Source organism: Haliotis cracherodii, unplaced genomic scaffold (genome assembly GCF_022045235.1).
Source record: "Haliotis cracherodii isolate W230 unplaced genomic scaffold, xgHalCrac1.p SCAF_1, whole genome shotgun sequence".
NCBI classification, from domain to species: Eukaryota; Metazoa; Mollusca; class Gastropoda; order Lepetellida; family Haliotidae; genus Haliotis; species Haliotis cracherodii.
Window position 1 is genome coordinate 21,053,326 of NW_027266264.1, and position 15,472 is coordinate 21,068,797.

General features: G+C 42.5%; 2 protein-coding genes across 2 annotated transcripts; one reads left to right on the plus strand and one right to left on the minus strand.

Annotated features, from left to right (window-relative positions):
• Nucleotides 1-813: 813 nt before the first annotated feature.
• On the plus strand, nucleotides 814-12,284 carry LOC139454560 (uncharacterized). The gene is made up of 7 exons (XM_071236352.1): nucleotides 814-842; nucleotides 1,274-1,473; nucleotides 8,752-9,124; nucleotides 9,279-9,703; nucleotides 10,390-10,544; nucleotides 11,100-11,341; nucleotides 11,825-12,284. The coding sequence occupies exons 1-7, from the start codon at nucleotides 814-816 to the stop codon at nucleotides 12,282-12,284; spliced, it is 1,884 nt and encodes a 627-aa protein (XP_071092453.1).
• A 2,186-nt stretch (nucleotides 12,285-14,470) lies between these two features.
• LOC139454567 (RE1-silencing transcription factor A-like) lies at nucleotides 14,471-15,046 on the minus strand. The gene has a single exon (XM_071236365.1). The coding sequence runs from the start codon at nucleotides 15,044-15,046 to the stop codon at nucleotides 14,471-14,473; it is 576 nt and encodes a 191-aa protein (XP_071092466.1).
• Nucleotides 15,047-15,472: the final 426 nt, after the last annotated feature.

The following is a 15,472-nucleotide window of genomic DNA, read 5'->3' on the forward strand; positions in this document are numbered from 1 at the left end:
TGTCAACAAATGGAGATTCACCTATAATGCCTCCAAGAGTAAATCGCTTGTATTCTGCAAAACACGCCAGCTTCATAATAAAGTAATCTACAAGTTTGGCGATGCAACAATTGACACCTCCGACTCCGTCAAATATGGCGGAATAATCATAAACAGTAATTATCCTGTAAAGAAAGAATATTGACGTGTTGCTCAAAAGCAAGAACATGTGTTAATTCACTACGATAACTCGGCCTTAACGATTCCGATCTCCACCCAGTTGCGTGTGTCAATATATGGTAAAGAATAATTCTATCTACAAGCTTTTATGGATGTGACTTGTTACCAGCTTTATACGGTAAAGAACTTGAAATGGTTGATTGTACACAACGCTAATTTGCTCGCCATATACAAGGGTTTAGTAAAAGACATCCAACCGATTCGTCTATTTCTAACTTGAGAATGTGGTCAATGAATAAATTCATTGATAAATGTAGACTACAATTATTAGGAAGGTTCTGTATTAACGATTGTAACAATAACAAAAAATCAAAATTGTGCTCACATTGCTACCAATGCTGTTGTCAGTATTAGCCGTCCAGTAAGCATATGCCGCATCATTCAATAACCTGCTACAAAATATCATTTAGATAACTATACTGAACCGCAAGAGAAACGTCACCCCAAGTAACACTGCATGAAAATTTGTCATTTAAATATCTGGGTAATTTTTGTCAAAGTGTCTAAAATTTAACATCACCTTGTTCGTAAAAATGAAATTTGATGATTGAAAAACAAAGCAGATGACAATAAAACCAATCGCCCAAATGCATCATGGCAACGGCCATGGTTACCCAATGCACGTGAGTTCCGTGCAAATAGAAATGCACATGCGTTCCCCCATTTCTTGCCCTATAAAAATCCACCCAGATCGGATAATATTCGTTATTGAATTGCTACCACATGCCAAGATTGACAAGAAATCAGCGACACCAAGCCCTTGGACGATTGCAAGCTAGTCAAACCACCCAGCAAGTAGCCAATGCATTTAAACTCCACGTAAGGGCAGTATACAGGGTCCAGCAACGCTACCAGACCAGCAACACTGCAGATGACCGATCATGTAGTGGAAGACCAAGGGTCACCACCCGACGTCAGGATCGTCAGATTGTGCCACAAGATCGCTTTGTTACTGCTGTGGAAACTGCGCGACATACCATGGGGACACACCAGCGACACATAGTGCGGACACCGTGCGTCGACGATTGACGAAAAGACACCTCCACTGTCACAGGTCCCATTCTGACACGCCGGTCATCGCCGGGGTCGTCTTCAGTGGGCAACACAGAACCAGCATTGACGCCACAAGCAGCGGAGAGGAGTCCTCTCCTCAGACGAGAGCCGTTACTGTATCTCAACAGCAGATGGCAGGGAGAGAGTCTGGCGACGCCATGGGGAACGTTATTCGGATGTTTGTGTTGTTGAGAGAGACACGTGGGGTGGTCCAAACATCATGGTGTGGGGTGGAATTAATCTTGCACAGAGGATCGCCCCTGTGGTCTTCAAGAACATCGGTCCAGGGAAAGGCAATGGTGTCACAGCAGCTCGGTGCATTGATCAAGTATTGAGACCACACGCCATACCTCATTGTGCACGTCGTCGCAACCACGAGTTTCAGCATGATAACGCCCGTTCCCACACTGCGAGAGCAACAAGAGACTCCCTTAGTCAGAATGGTATCAGAACCATGCAGTGGCCTGCCCTCAGTCCCGATTTAAATCCCACTGAGCACCTGTGGGACGAGATTCAAAGGCGGCTGAATGACGTCCGACCAAGGCCGACAACTGCAGCTGAACTGCGTCAGGCTTTCCTCAGAGTGTGGGCGCAAGTGCCTATGGCCTTCATAAACCACCTCATCCATTCCATGTAACGACGTTGCACGGCAGTCATCAATGCACATGGCGGACACAAGAGACTTGTAATGCCATTTTCTCAGAGACTAGTGTTGTGTTTCATTTCAAGAAAATTTGACACTTTCATTTCAACCTTGATGATCAGTTTTGCCAAGTTTCATCTTTTTAAAATGTCTCAAAGTATGTTTACATGCGAGCTCTTGTAATCAGACTTCTATCAGAGAGTGAACAGTACATTTGGAGAGGGAGGCAAGCACATAGGCCAGATCTTCCAGGGTAGCATTAAATTCATAAACGGTTACAAATGCATGTTCTTTACAATGTGATGCATCTCTATCCACATTTAAAACAACCCCTGCACAATCGGATCATGAGCAAAAGTGTCGAAAGAATGTAACCATTGTAAAAGACATTGGCGGCTTGCTATGACTATGAATGCCATATTATTTTGCACTGTGATTTTTTTATGCCTGACAGAAATCATGTCTTCTAATGCCTGATTGAGAAACTTGATGTAGATGTAGATGTGAAGATAGATATGCTTAACGACGATGATGTGCTTTCATTCTTTTTATGTGCAGATGTTCATGACTTGACTGACGAACTTGATTACGATACTTACACAGCATCATAATGACCTACTGCCACTTTTTATGGCATTTGAAGAAATACCTTATGTATATCTACTAAATACCAAATACTAAATGCTCACAAAAATGCGCATTGTAATTTGTTTATTCATAGCACTGTACAACATGATTCCATTGTATATAGTCAAGTAATCTCATTAGTATATTGTAAATAAGGTATTTGCCTGTGTAACATTTTAGGATTCAACTCTGGAGGAAATAAAGAAATACATTCATTCATTCATTCATTCATTCTATCGATAGGACGCCGGGCAGAAGCAGCATCTACATCAATGATGATGGTGCAGATTTTGGTGATCCTGTGAATTTTATCTACGTCATGCACGAGACCTACGTTAACTTATGGAACGTTCAACCTTTTAGTTTACAGGTATATGGGAACCTTAGGGACTTAGCTATCTGTAATCACACAAGAAAATTGTGCTAATATTTATATTATAAGTATGCTGGAACATTAGGACTTCAAATACACAAAACACTGAGACACAAAATAAAGTTGGATACGTAATTTAATCTCATGAAGAATGTGTACGTAAAAGTTATCAGGAAAATATCAGGAGTTATTGTGAACTATGAAATTAACTGGAATTGTTAAATGTTAACTGTACCCCCGTCCCGATGGTCCAGTGTCCTTTTAATGACTTCTCGTTCATGTTGAACCATATATGATATTCATTACCAAACCGTTTAGGACTGTCAGTTCAAACCCGTGAAACTGATAAAAACAGATGTCTCCATCTACACCGTAGTGATTGCTACCATCCCAAATACGTCGCTTAGAGCTGGTCCAGAAGCTGCTGATTTCTCAGCATGTTGTGACGAGATTCTTGTGAAGTACACTGATGGCGTTTTCAAATACAGTTTGACAAACAACGACGTTGCATGTTCCATCTTAGAGTGAGTGAGTGAGTATGGTTTTACGCCGCTTTTATTCCAGCAATATCACGGCGTGAGACACCGGAAAAAGGGCTTCACACATTGTACCCATGTAGGGGCCTTACTTAGAGATCCGGCCAGTCTACCCGGCATCCCAGAGACAGAGCTTCTATTGCCATTACGGCTGACTGCAAGGCATACCTTACCATTAAACATCAGGGCCCTCTTGCACAAAGCGATCTTATCGCTACAACTATTGCAAGCGTATGTTAACGAATGGCAGTAACAGTCATCTTAGTGCAAAGATCGCTTTGTGCAAGTGGGCCCTGAACACTTTCTCCCCAGCTCCCCTCAAGAAGTACGAGAGGATTTCTTGCTGTAAGAATGAAACATATTATTATTAAATACTCAATAAAATTGGTGATCTGCTGATATGTATGTGTTATCATTTACTATAATTTGAGTGTGTCCTTATATTTTACGGTTGAAATTGGCCTGCAAGCCAACAGTTTACTCTCTCCACCAATGAAGATTTTACAACCAATAATTGGTTTGGTTTGGGTTGTGTGTTGTTTAAGGTCGCATATTTCACGTTCGTGGTGGTGGCCTAGAAATAATCGAGTCTGGACCAGACAAACCAGTGATTGAGCGATCCAGGCAGTCAGGGTCCGACGACAACACAATCAGCCAAGGATGACCACCGATCACCTATTACGATAAACATAATGGAGACCTATTCTAACCCGGCAACTCCATAAAGAGTCTATGACCCACAAGCATCTAGGACTAGAAATGTCTCAACAGACCATGACGACAGACCACTTTCGAAGTGGTGCATCCACTGAACTCGTCGTCTGACAGAATTATCAATAGATTAAACCTTTTAAAAATATTCTGCAGAGTCAAGAACTAACCTAACAACGGATATTATCTAACTGACCGAACTTATACGTTTCAAATTTCCTTTTCACACACGATAAATCAATCGATAGCTTGTATACTGAACAAGAAAAGTTCCTGTGACATTGAGTAAGATTTAATGCAAAGTTATGTTTTTTTATTGTTCTGAAACAATTTCGGGTGGCAGCAGATAAAAGATTCCGGCAAGTGTTCAAATGGTTAATTTTTGCCAAACTGACTTCAGAAAATGCGTGATTTCATACCCCCCCCCCCAAAAAAAAAACAAAAACAAACAAACAAACACACAACAACAAACAAACAAAAAAAACAAACAAAAAAAACAAAAAAACAAAAACAAACAAAACAAAACATGAACATGCCAAAATGTCAATTTACAAATCAATAGCGTGTGTGTCCACCTCTGGTTGCGATGCAAGCAACACATCTTCGTCTCATGGAATGGACCCGGCGTCGCACAAAGTCCTGTAGGATATCTGTCCATATCTGCTGGAGCATGTTTTGAAGTTCCTGGAGTGCCTGTGGAACACGTGGTTGACGTCGTAGGCGCCGATCCATCTCATCTCACCTGTGCTCGATTGGTGAGAGATCAGGGGAGCGAGCCGGCCAGGGGATGACATTCACGTTGTTTGTTGAAGAGAATCCTGAGCAAGTCGAGCAATATGAGGCCGGGCGTTGTCATATTGAATGGTAATGCCTGGGCCATGGCGACTCAAAAACGGTAGACCAATAGGGCCGATGATCCATTGAGATTTCCCTCTTACACTATCAAAACGGGTCCTGTGTCTTGCTGTAATCCCACCCAATGCCATAACGCTGCGGCACCCGAACCGATCTTCTTTCATGACACAATGATTGATGTAACGTTCACTCGAATCCGTCCATCGCTGTGGCTAAGGTGAAATCGAGACTCGTCAGTGAATAGAACTTGTCCCCACTGCATGGCCGTCCAGCGTAGACGCTGTCTGCACCAATGTAAAAGTGCTTGACGGTGGTTTTTGTTTTGTGTTTGGTCTCAAACTTTTGTGTGGAAATGCATGCTTTTCTGTAGCAGCTGCGTTTTTTGTGACTTGATTCCATACATTTACTACAATATCAAAAACCAAACTTTACTTGTTTGAAAAATACACTAAAATATTGGTGTCACAGGAACTTTTGTTGTTGAGTATATTTACTTTCATGAATTTTCTAGGGCTTTGTTGGGTATATTATAATAGCCTGATGGTTGATTACACTCACTCCTTAAGCCACGTGTGTCGCTAATGATGAGTAATTGTGACACTGTAAAACACAGTCTCTTGCACAGTCGATTCTAATGCACTCATACTCATGCTGGTTCACAAAGGAAATCTCCCCCCTAGAGAGATGGGAGAAACAACCTGCTGGAGCATCAAAGACTCGTGACTAATTTGGTTCGTTTGTAGCCTACAGACACATGTCACTTTGTGCATATAATGATTAGTTCCTCTGGTTACTAGTTTCATATCGACATTTTTCTGACTTTGTTTAATTGCACATAGTTTTTCTCTCTCCTAAAAGAATTACAGATAGCTGGAAGGTATAAAGCATGCAGTATAAAGGCATGCATGGTATGCGCTGTGAGTTACATCACTAGTGGGCTCCATGATGCTGTCAGCACTCTGTGCATTTGGCCTTATGGCTGTGTGTGTGTGTAAGTATTGAGACATAATTGTACCGTGCCTATTTTGCTGTACATATGTACATATCGTAGTTGTTGGTACCTCGGTACCATCTGTTTTCTGGATACCTAAAATGTTCTGTCAGGCTGTGTATCACCGTGTGTATCGTTGTATATATGTACAGTATCTACAGTTCTAGCGTTACACAACAAGAACACAAATCATAGGGACATCATTTTTAACTTTTGTAATAAACTTGACATATCATGCACCGTCGCTTCCCCGCAATTTCCTCAACCAGTCGGAAACCTGAACTGATGATTACTCATATATATCATACATACAATTATAAATTCTTTTATTCTTATGTAAAAGACCGCCTCTATGGTCTAGTGGTAGAGCGTCCGCCCGGAGAGCGGAAGGTACGAGGTTCGATCCCCGGCCGCGTCATACCAAAAGACGTTAAAAGATGGTACTTCTTGTTACCCTGTCTGCCGCTCGGTATTAAGGGGCTAAAACAAGGACTGGTCGGCTCGGAGTCAGTATACTGTGTCTGAGTGGGGTATCCATGTTAAACTGCGGCATGGTATCTCAGTGAGCTAGCACTATAAATCGGCATCAGTCCTGACTAGTACAAGCAGCAACACAAACACATACACGTACATGCACGTCGCTATATAAGTGCAATAATCTTGGACGCGACGTTAAACCCTATTTCACCTCACCTCTTATGTAAAAATAGGTATCTTAACACTTAACACTTAATACTTGAAGCTAAAACCATGGACCCTTTTGTCTTTGACCGTGCATTAACTGACTGAACTGTCAGCTCCACACAACTTGGCAGTGACACAAGTTCTATTTCCGCCTATCACATCCCTTGATGGTCAACAATTTCACGAAACATTGTGTGTCAACAGCGGGATTCGATCCCGTGGAGTCAGCATCGAAGACTTGTAGTCTTCTGACACGGCAACATGGAAGACGCTTTACTAACAACTCAGTATTTACTTACTAATAGTTTGTCCGTTTATGAACGGTGAAATGTGTTCCATGCAGTAAGTTTTCAGGGTTTTCTTTGCATTGTACGAACGTGTGATTTGGCAGCTTTTCGTTCAAAGAAAACGTTATTAAAAAAATATCTGTTAAAATACTGTTTTCAAAACAATGTTGTTTAAACATTTTAGGTGTTAGGGTTCTTTGAATGTCGGCCATGCTTTAAGTAGGTTAGATCACTCGGACCCTGGTTTTAAATCGATTAAATGGTTGTTCACACACAGCGCTCGTGGTCAAACTAACCTTTTCAACGATTATACTACGTGTCCTCGTGATCCAGTCCACACATAATTCATGTTCAACAAAACTTTGCATTCCTGAATTTCATCCCTGGGGTATGGTAAAAATGTGCTTGTATGTTTATTTCAGACGGAATTCCAAAGACCGAACAATGTTCACTTCGTAAGTAGATCACTAAGTGCAGTCTAATGCGTGGCTTTATATTGGGACATCATAGAATGCAGTATGTACAAAATGCAGTGAAGCTCCCTAGATATTCTATTTGGCCTTTTGATGTGCAACACGATGGATAACATTCACATTTTCATCTTTTGGACACACCTTACACTCTTTTCATGGTAGGCCTGTTGCATGTTTCAACACACAACAAAATGTTGAGCTCTTGTTTGTTTGCATTGACAATTACATTCGATAAAAGTACATGATAAATACATAGGCAAATAGGTTTTATAACCCACCCGCCTCTACATTTTAAACTTTTTAAGCTGTGTTACTATACTTTTTTGTCGTTTTAGCGCCGGATTCCAACCTTGCGTTCACCAATGTCATTGATAAAATTTCAAATTCAAAGGGGAAATAAGCAGCTGTCACCATTGCCTCGGAAACTTCTCTTTTTTATTGTTCTACATTTATGACCTATTAAAGAAATGAACTAATAAATAAAAGCATCCCTCTTCCCAGTAAGTTTTGAATCAAAATATTGAAAACTATTTTACAAAGAATAGTCTTAGAGTGACATATATACGTTTAGTCCATTTTGGCAGAGTGAGTGAGTATGGTTTTACGCCGTTTATAGCAATAGTCCAGCAATATCATGGCGGGGAATACCAGAAATGGGCTTCACACATTGTACCCATGTCGGGAATCGAACCCGGGTCTTCGGCGTGACGAGCGAACGCTTTAACCACCAGTCTCCCCGACCGCCCCTCATTTTGAACAGAAACAACATGTGTATGACACGATCAAATATGTAAAATTGGGCATTTTAGACACCCGTAAGGTTACAAATATGACCTGCTACCAATCCCATCCATTGCTGTTCAAATATGTAATGTTGGGTGCTAAATATGTTCCCTTGCCTGGGTGATGATGTAATCATCTCAATAGATGCAGCATGGCACGTTCGGAAGTGCCTGTAGTGAGTGAGTGAGTGAGTATGGTTTTACGCCGTTTTTAGCAATATTCTAGCAACATCACGGCGGGGGACACCAGAAATGGGCTTCACACATTGTACCCATGTCGGGAATCGAACCCGGGTCTTCGGCGTGGCGAGCGAACGCTTTAATCACTAGGCTACCCGACCGCCCCGAAGTGCCTGTAGAAGGATTAACATAACGTTATTTAGAATACATTTATGTACGAACAGTAAACATCCTTCTGGGTCATTCGTTGTTACAACATGAAAAAATAATTATGCAAAATACATTTAATATATTGGAAAAGGGTACCTTCAATTTTTCTCCTATTTTCTTTTGAAAGGTAAACCATCGTTTGGCCGCCCACGCGACATTGCTACGATAACGGATTTTGACGTGATTCCAGCTGGAATAACGTCCAGTGGGATCTATGTAGACGTCCTATACGGCTGTAATGCCGGAGGCGCCGTTGCGAGCAACATAATCTATGCCATTAACGCCTGTACAGGAGACGTTATTGGAGGTATCACCATCGCAGGTGCAACGAATGATGCCTGGGATGATCTGGCTGTCCAAGCCTGTCCTCCTCCGATGAGTGGATCCTGTATTTTCGTCCATGATGTCAACACTCGGACTGTGTATATCGTTCAAGAAGAATCCAATCCAGCTTCTTTCATCAGCAAACCAGCTGATAAAACAATTGTGTACACCTACAAGTAAGTGTATATGGGATGAATGTCAAGTGATAAATCCGTGTTGTCAAACTGAGTTTAAGTAATATCAAACAATAGTTTCCTGGGTTCAACAAAATATAAATCAATTTAGCAAACTTATTTGATGTACTCATATCACTTGTTATATATTCACCAGGGCCGGAGACCCAGGAACTACTGAAAGCAGAAGCATCTTCGTTGATTGTCAGTGCGACATCTACTTCTTTAGCAGGAATAAATTGGGAAATGCTGTGCGACTTTATCGCATTGTTGAAAATGATGACGGTACTTACACAGCAAAGCCACAACTACAGCTTGATATCCCGACCGCAGGCACAGGTCCTAAGGGTGCTAGTCTGTCCCGGGACTGTTGCGAGCTGCTTGTGAAGATGGAGGATAAGATTTACTATTACCCCTGGGTCAACAACGAGCTCCAGAAGAACCATGCACGCCTACTGCCTTCTATAACGTCACCTGTTAGTGACTCCATTGCTTGGGCGTTAGACGGGAGTGGATTCTACACAGCCTTAGAATCTGCACCTTCGACTCTTGCTTTCAGCCCAAGAAATAAACATGTTCCAGGTAAGGCGAACTGACGAACAGTTTCTCGACTTAACCGTTGCCATGATAGGAAATGCCATGAACCCATTATTCCAAAAGGCAGCTCTTTTCCAACTGTTGTTTAGGCAGTAGGGAACCTAACATTTAAAGGGGTAGCAACAGGTAACTTGGAACATTTAAAGGGGTAGTAACAGATAACTTGGAACCACCACACAAGGTATACCAGATATTGATGGTATTGATGTTCCTTAACGCTACGGAATATGAAATGGTTGGTTAGCTAATAAACGTCTTACATCTTACGTATTTTGGATATGAACTGATTTTATTTCAGTCATATATCAATTATAGTTTGACTGTCATTCCGCCATTGCGAACTGATGCAAAGGTAATTTGGGAAGCAAAATCGACGGATGTCTTCTATTATATCAGCTATAAGTTTACAAAGCATATATTATTTTGGACATTGGATGAATGAATGAATCCCAAAGATAATTTGCGAAACAACTAACTTCATTTAGTTGATTCGTTGAAATCATATAAAAAAATGATCATGATATATGTATATGTTTCGTCGTTGACATGTTTAGAATGCTTCAAAAATGGGGCTGCGCATCCCTCTCCATCAGCCCATCCCCCTTTTACAACCGCGCAAGCACATGCCAATCACCATTAATGACATTTCTAACGTGAACCTATCTTTCCAGACTCCAAGTTCAGCCTTGGGAAAGTTATTGGTGGAGTTGCCAAAGCTGGCTTTTCTGAAATATCTGGTATTGCAGCAAGCAGAGACAACCCCGGCTTCCTGTATATGATCTCGGACACGTCATGCACGGATATTCTAGTTGTGCAGAAGTGTCAGGTAAACTGAAACGTTTTTAAATGGACGTATCCAGGAACGAAAGTTCAATTACACCTTATGCAGTAACAATTCATCAGCTCTATTTAGGAAGTTTTTTTCAGAACATGTGTACATGTGTTTGGAGAGACAGGGATGACATTCGCGACGATTTCAAAAGCAAAATATAAATGAGAACTCAAAACAGTCAACATTGTCCGGTATAACGATCATGAATGTCGTTGCTAGTAGAGCCAGCAGAAACAAACACTTTGTTAGATTATTTCGATGTAGTTATACTTAAAATGCAGCTTTGGGAAAATGGATTAACAATCTGGTATAATTCTCAGTAAACACTGACATCATTGTGCATGTTTTTGAACAACCTGACTTTGTAATTTGAGAATTCCAAAATGATTCTCATCCGTCAGATATCATAAAGGTTATATTGTGACGATTGTTCCGACCCCTTCTCCTTTCCAAAGTCACTTCATTTAGTACTTATCGATCGCAAAATCATGTGTTTATCCAAAGAATAACTAGAAATAATATACCAGTATGTTACCCTATATATTTCAGGGTCAAGTTGTCTCCACCTATGCTGGTAGTAGAATGCGTGTGGTCAATGTAGACTGGGAAGATGTTGCTGTTGGACCCCGCGTGCGCATGCCTGGCGACAAGGGCATGCCTGGAAACGCGATCTTCATCAATGATGGTGGTGCAGACAATGGCGGTCCTGCTAATAACATCTACGTCTTTCCCGAGGTGGAACATCCGTTTGTAAACAGAACCGCTACTTCGGTAAAGAGGCTGCCGTACAGGTATGTATGCTTCATTGATGCCGGTGTCACCCCAAAACATACACTGCAGTTGTATCGGAGTTTTTCCAAATCGGATTGGTCATAAGGGGATTACGTGTGGTTGAGTTAACATCGATTTGAACTGTAAGTAAGCTTATTTATTTGTTTGTTGTTTAACGCCGCACTCAGCAATATTCCAACTATATGACGGCGGTCTGTAAATAATCGAGTCCGGACCAGACAATACAGTGATAGACATCATGCGCATCGATCCACGCAATTGGGATACGATGACATGCATCAACAAAGTCAGCGAACCTGACCACCCGATCCCGTTCGTCGCCTTTTACGACAAGCATAGTCGCCTTTTACGGCAAGCATGGGTTGCTGAAGACCTATTCTACCCCGGATCTTCACGGGTCCTGTAAGTAAGTAATGTCCGAGCCTGGTCGTAAAAGAAACAAACCTGCACATATATTCATTTACCTTTCTTTCTTTGCATAGGTATCTTGGAAAAAAGTTTGTGTCACATGCTGTGATGGTAGCCTGTGATGGCACAATCTACGTGTTCGACTATGTACAGAACTTTGGTGATCCCGTCAATGTCTACCGACTGATAAGTACGGGTCGATACAGGTACGCCGCCGTAGTAGTTGCTACCTTCCTAAGTCCGTCTCTTGTAGCTGGTCCCGAGGCTGCCGACATCTCGGCATGTTGTGACGAGATTCTCGTGAAGTTCCGTGATGATGTTTACCTTTACACTATGAAAAACAACGACGTTTCTGCTGCCTTTCTGAACGACCCGTGCCCTTTGCCCTACATCCCAGAGGACGATGGTGCTTCTGTTGCCTTCACGGTCGACTGCAAGGCATACCTTACAATCGAAGACCAGGACTCCTCCCCTGCTCCCTTGAAGGAGTACGCAAGGCTACAATGCTGCAGGAGGAGAGAATACTACTATTAATTATTCAATAAAGTTGGTGATCTGCAGACATATTCGTGTCATCATTTACCTGTATTGTTTATTGGATTACGTAATTACGGAATAAGTATATAGATTATATCTATTTCACGGGCAACATATTTCTAAATATCAAGCATGGATTGAATATCTGTATGACAATAAATTAAAATACACAAGTAATGGATACTGGTCGACAGAGTCTGTCCCGAGCCGAGAAGGTGGAAACGGAGATAATAATTTGAAGAATAACCAGAGATTAATCAATCAGTGTAACAGTGTGGGTGTAACGACTATCTGAACGGCAGATATCAAGCAACACTTTAGATTTCTGAAGGTGTCTTTTCACCTGGGTGACACTTCGGACAAGTTGACTTCTGTGAGTCGCTCTTAGTCACACCCAGTGAATGTTTTGGCTAGGCTATAAAACACGAGGTGGCGCATCGCATATCCATATTTTTTAGTTGGCATGTTTGGTTGTCTGAGGACCGAGAAACGTAAGGTTCACTAAAGACTTAGTGGGATGATACCAATTAGCAACATAAAACGAATCCAGTGTCAAAGTATGCGTGACTACATTTATCGTGTATTGGACCGTTTACTTACTCTGCACAAAGATATGAGCTAATTATATTGCAGAATAGCCGACCCTCTCTTCCAACTAAATGTCTTAGAATGAATGTCAAATCGACATATACCAGATGAAATTGTAAACGAAAATGGGAGTTATTAACTTATGGATTTGGTTTAGAAACCCATCAAGAACGTTTAAAAACGGACCAAACCGTTTGCGATTATTTCTAAATATTGACCTTGATGAATATATGTATTTAGAACAATTAGACAAATACATAATCTATACCTGCCACATCCGTTACACTGCCAACCTCGCCTACATCTGGTTCATCCTCTCCATGTACACTAACGATCTCCCCTACATCTGGTTCATCCCTTACACAGACGATCTCCCCTACATCTGGTTCATCCCTGACACAGACGATCTCCCCTACATCTGGTTCATCCCTTAAACATGCGATCTCCCCTACGTCTGGTTCATCCCTTACACAGACAATCTCCCCTACATCTGGTTCATCCCTGACAGGCGATCTCCCTTACATCTGGTTCATCCCTTACACATGCGATCTCCCCTACATCTGGTTCATCCCTTACACAGACGATCTCCCTTACATCTGGTTCATCCCTGACAGGCGATCTCCCCTACATCTGGTTCATCCCTTACACAAACGATCTCCCCTACATCTGGTTCATCCCTTACACAGACGATCTCACCTACATCTGGTTCATCCCTGACAGGCGATCTCCCTTACATCTGGTTCATCCCTTACACATGCGATCTCCCCTACGTCTGGTTCATCCCTTAAACAGACGATCTCCCTTACATCTGGTTCATCCCTGACAGGCGATCTCCCTTACATCTGGTTCATCCCTTACACATGCGATCTCCCCTACATCTGGTTCATCCCTTACACAAACGATCTCCCCTACATCTGGTTCATCCCTTACACAGACGATCTCACCTACATCTGGTTCATCCCTGACAGGCGATCTCCCTTACATCTGGTTCATCCCTTACACATGCGATCTCCCCTACATCTGGTTCATCCCTTACACAGACGATCTCCCTTACATCCGGTTCATCCCTGACAGGCGATCTCCCCTACATCTGGTTCATCCCTTACACAAACGATCTCCCCTACATCTGGTTCATCCCTTACACAGACGATCTCCCTTACATCTGGTTCATCCCTTACACAGACGATCTCCCCTACATCTGGTTCATCCCTTACACAGACAATCTCCCTTACATCTGGTTCATCCCTGACAGGCGATCTCCCCTACATCTGGTTCATCCCTTACACAGACGATCTCCCCTACATCTGGTTCATCCCTTACACAGACGATCTCCCCTACATCTGGTTCATCCCTTACACAGACGATCTCCCCTACATCTGGTTCATCCCTTACACAAACGATCTCCCCTACATCTGGTTCATCCCTTACACAAACGATCTCACCTACATCTGGTTCATCCCTTACACATACGATCTCCCTTACATCTGGTTCATCCCTGACAGGCGATCTCCCCTACATCTGGTTCATCCCTTACACAAACAATCTCACCTACATCTGGTTCATCCCTTACACAGACGATCTCCCCTACATCTGGTTCATCCCTGACAGGCGATCTCCCCTACATCTGGTTCACCCCTTACACAAACGATCTCCCCTACATCTGGTTCATCCCTTACACAGACGATCTCCCCTACATCTGGTTCATCCCTTACACATACGATCTCCCCTACATCTGGTTCATCCCTTACACATACGATCTCCCCTACATCTGGTTCCTCCCTTAAACAGACGATCTCCCCTACATCTGGTTCCTCAATTAAACAGACGATCTCCCCTACGTCTGGTTCATCCCTTACACAGACGATCTCCCCTACATCTGGTTCATCCCTTACACAGACGATCTCCCCTACATCTGGTCCATCCATGACACAAACGATCTCACCTACATCTGGTTCATCCCTGAAACAGACGATCTCACCTACATCTGGTTCATCCCTTACACAGAAGATCTGACCTACGTCTGGTTCATCCCTTTCACAGACTATCTCACCGATGTCTGGTTCATCCCTTACATCGATCTCACCTACGTCTGGTTCATCTCTTACACCAACGATCTCACTAATATTTGATTCATACTTTACACTGACGATCTTACCTACGTCTGGTCTCATCTCTTACCCCGACGATCTCCCCTACGTCTGGTTCGTCCCTTAACCAGACGATCACCCCTACGTCTGGTCTCGCCTCAGACGACCGGCCCACCCGTGCCTCCCTTACACTAACGATCTCACCTATATCTGGTTCATCCCTTACACTCACTTACATCTGGGTTATCCCTTACGCTAACGATCTCACTTATATCTGGTTCATCCCTTATACTATCTCACCATCTGGTTCTTTCCTTACACTAACGATCTCACCTATATCTGGTTCATCCCTTATACTATCTCACCATCTGGTTCTTTCCTTACACTAACGATCTCACCTATATCTGGTTTATCCCTTACACTAACTATCTCACCTATATCTGGTTCATTCCTTACACTAACGATCTCACCTATATCTGGTTCATCCCTTATACTAACTATCTCACCTAC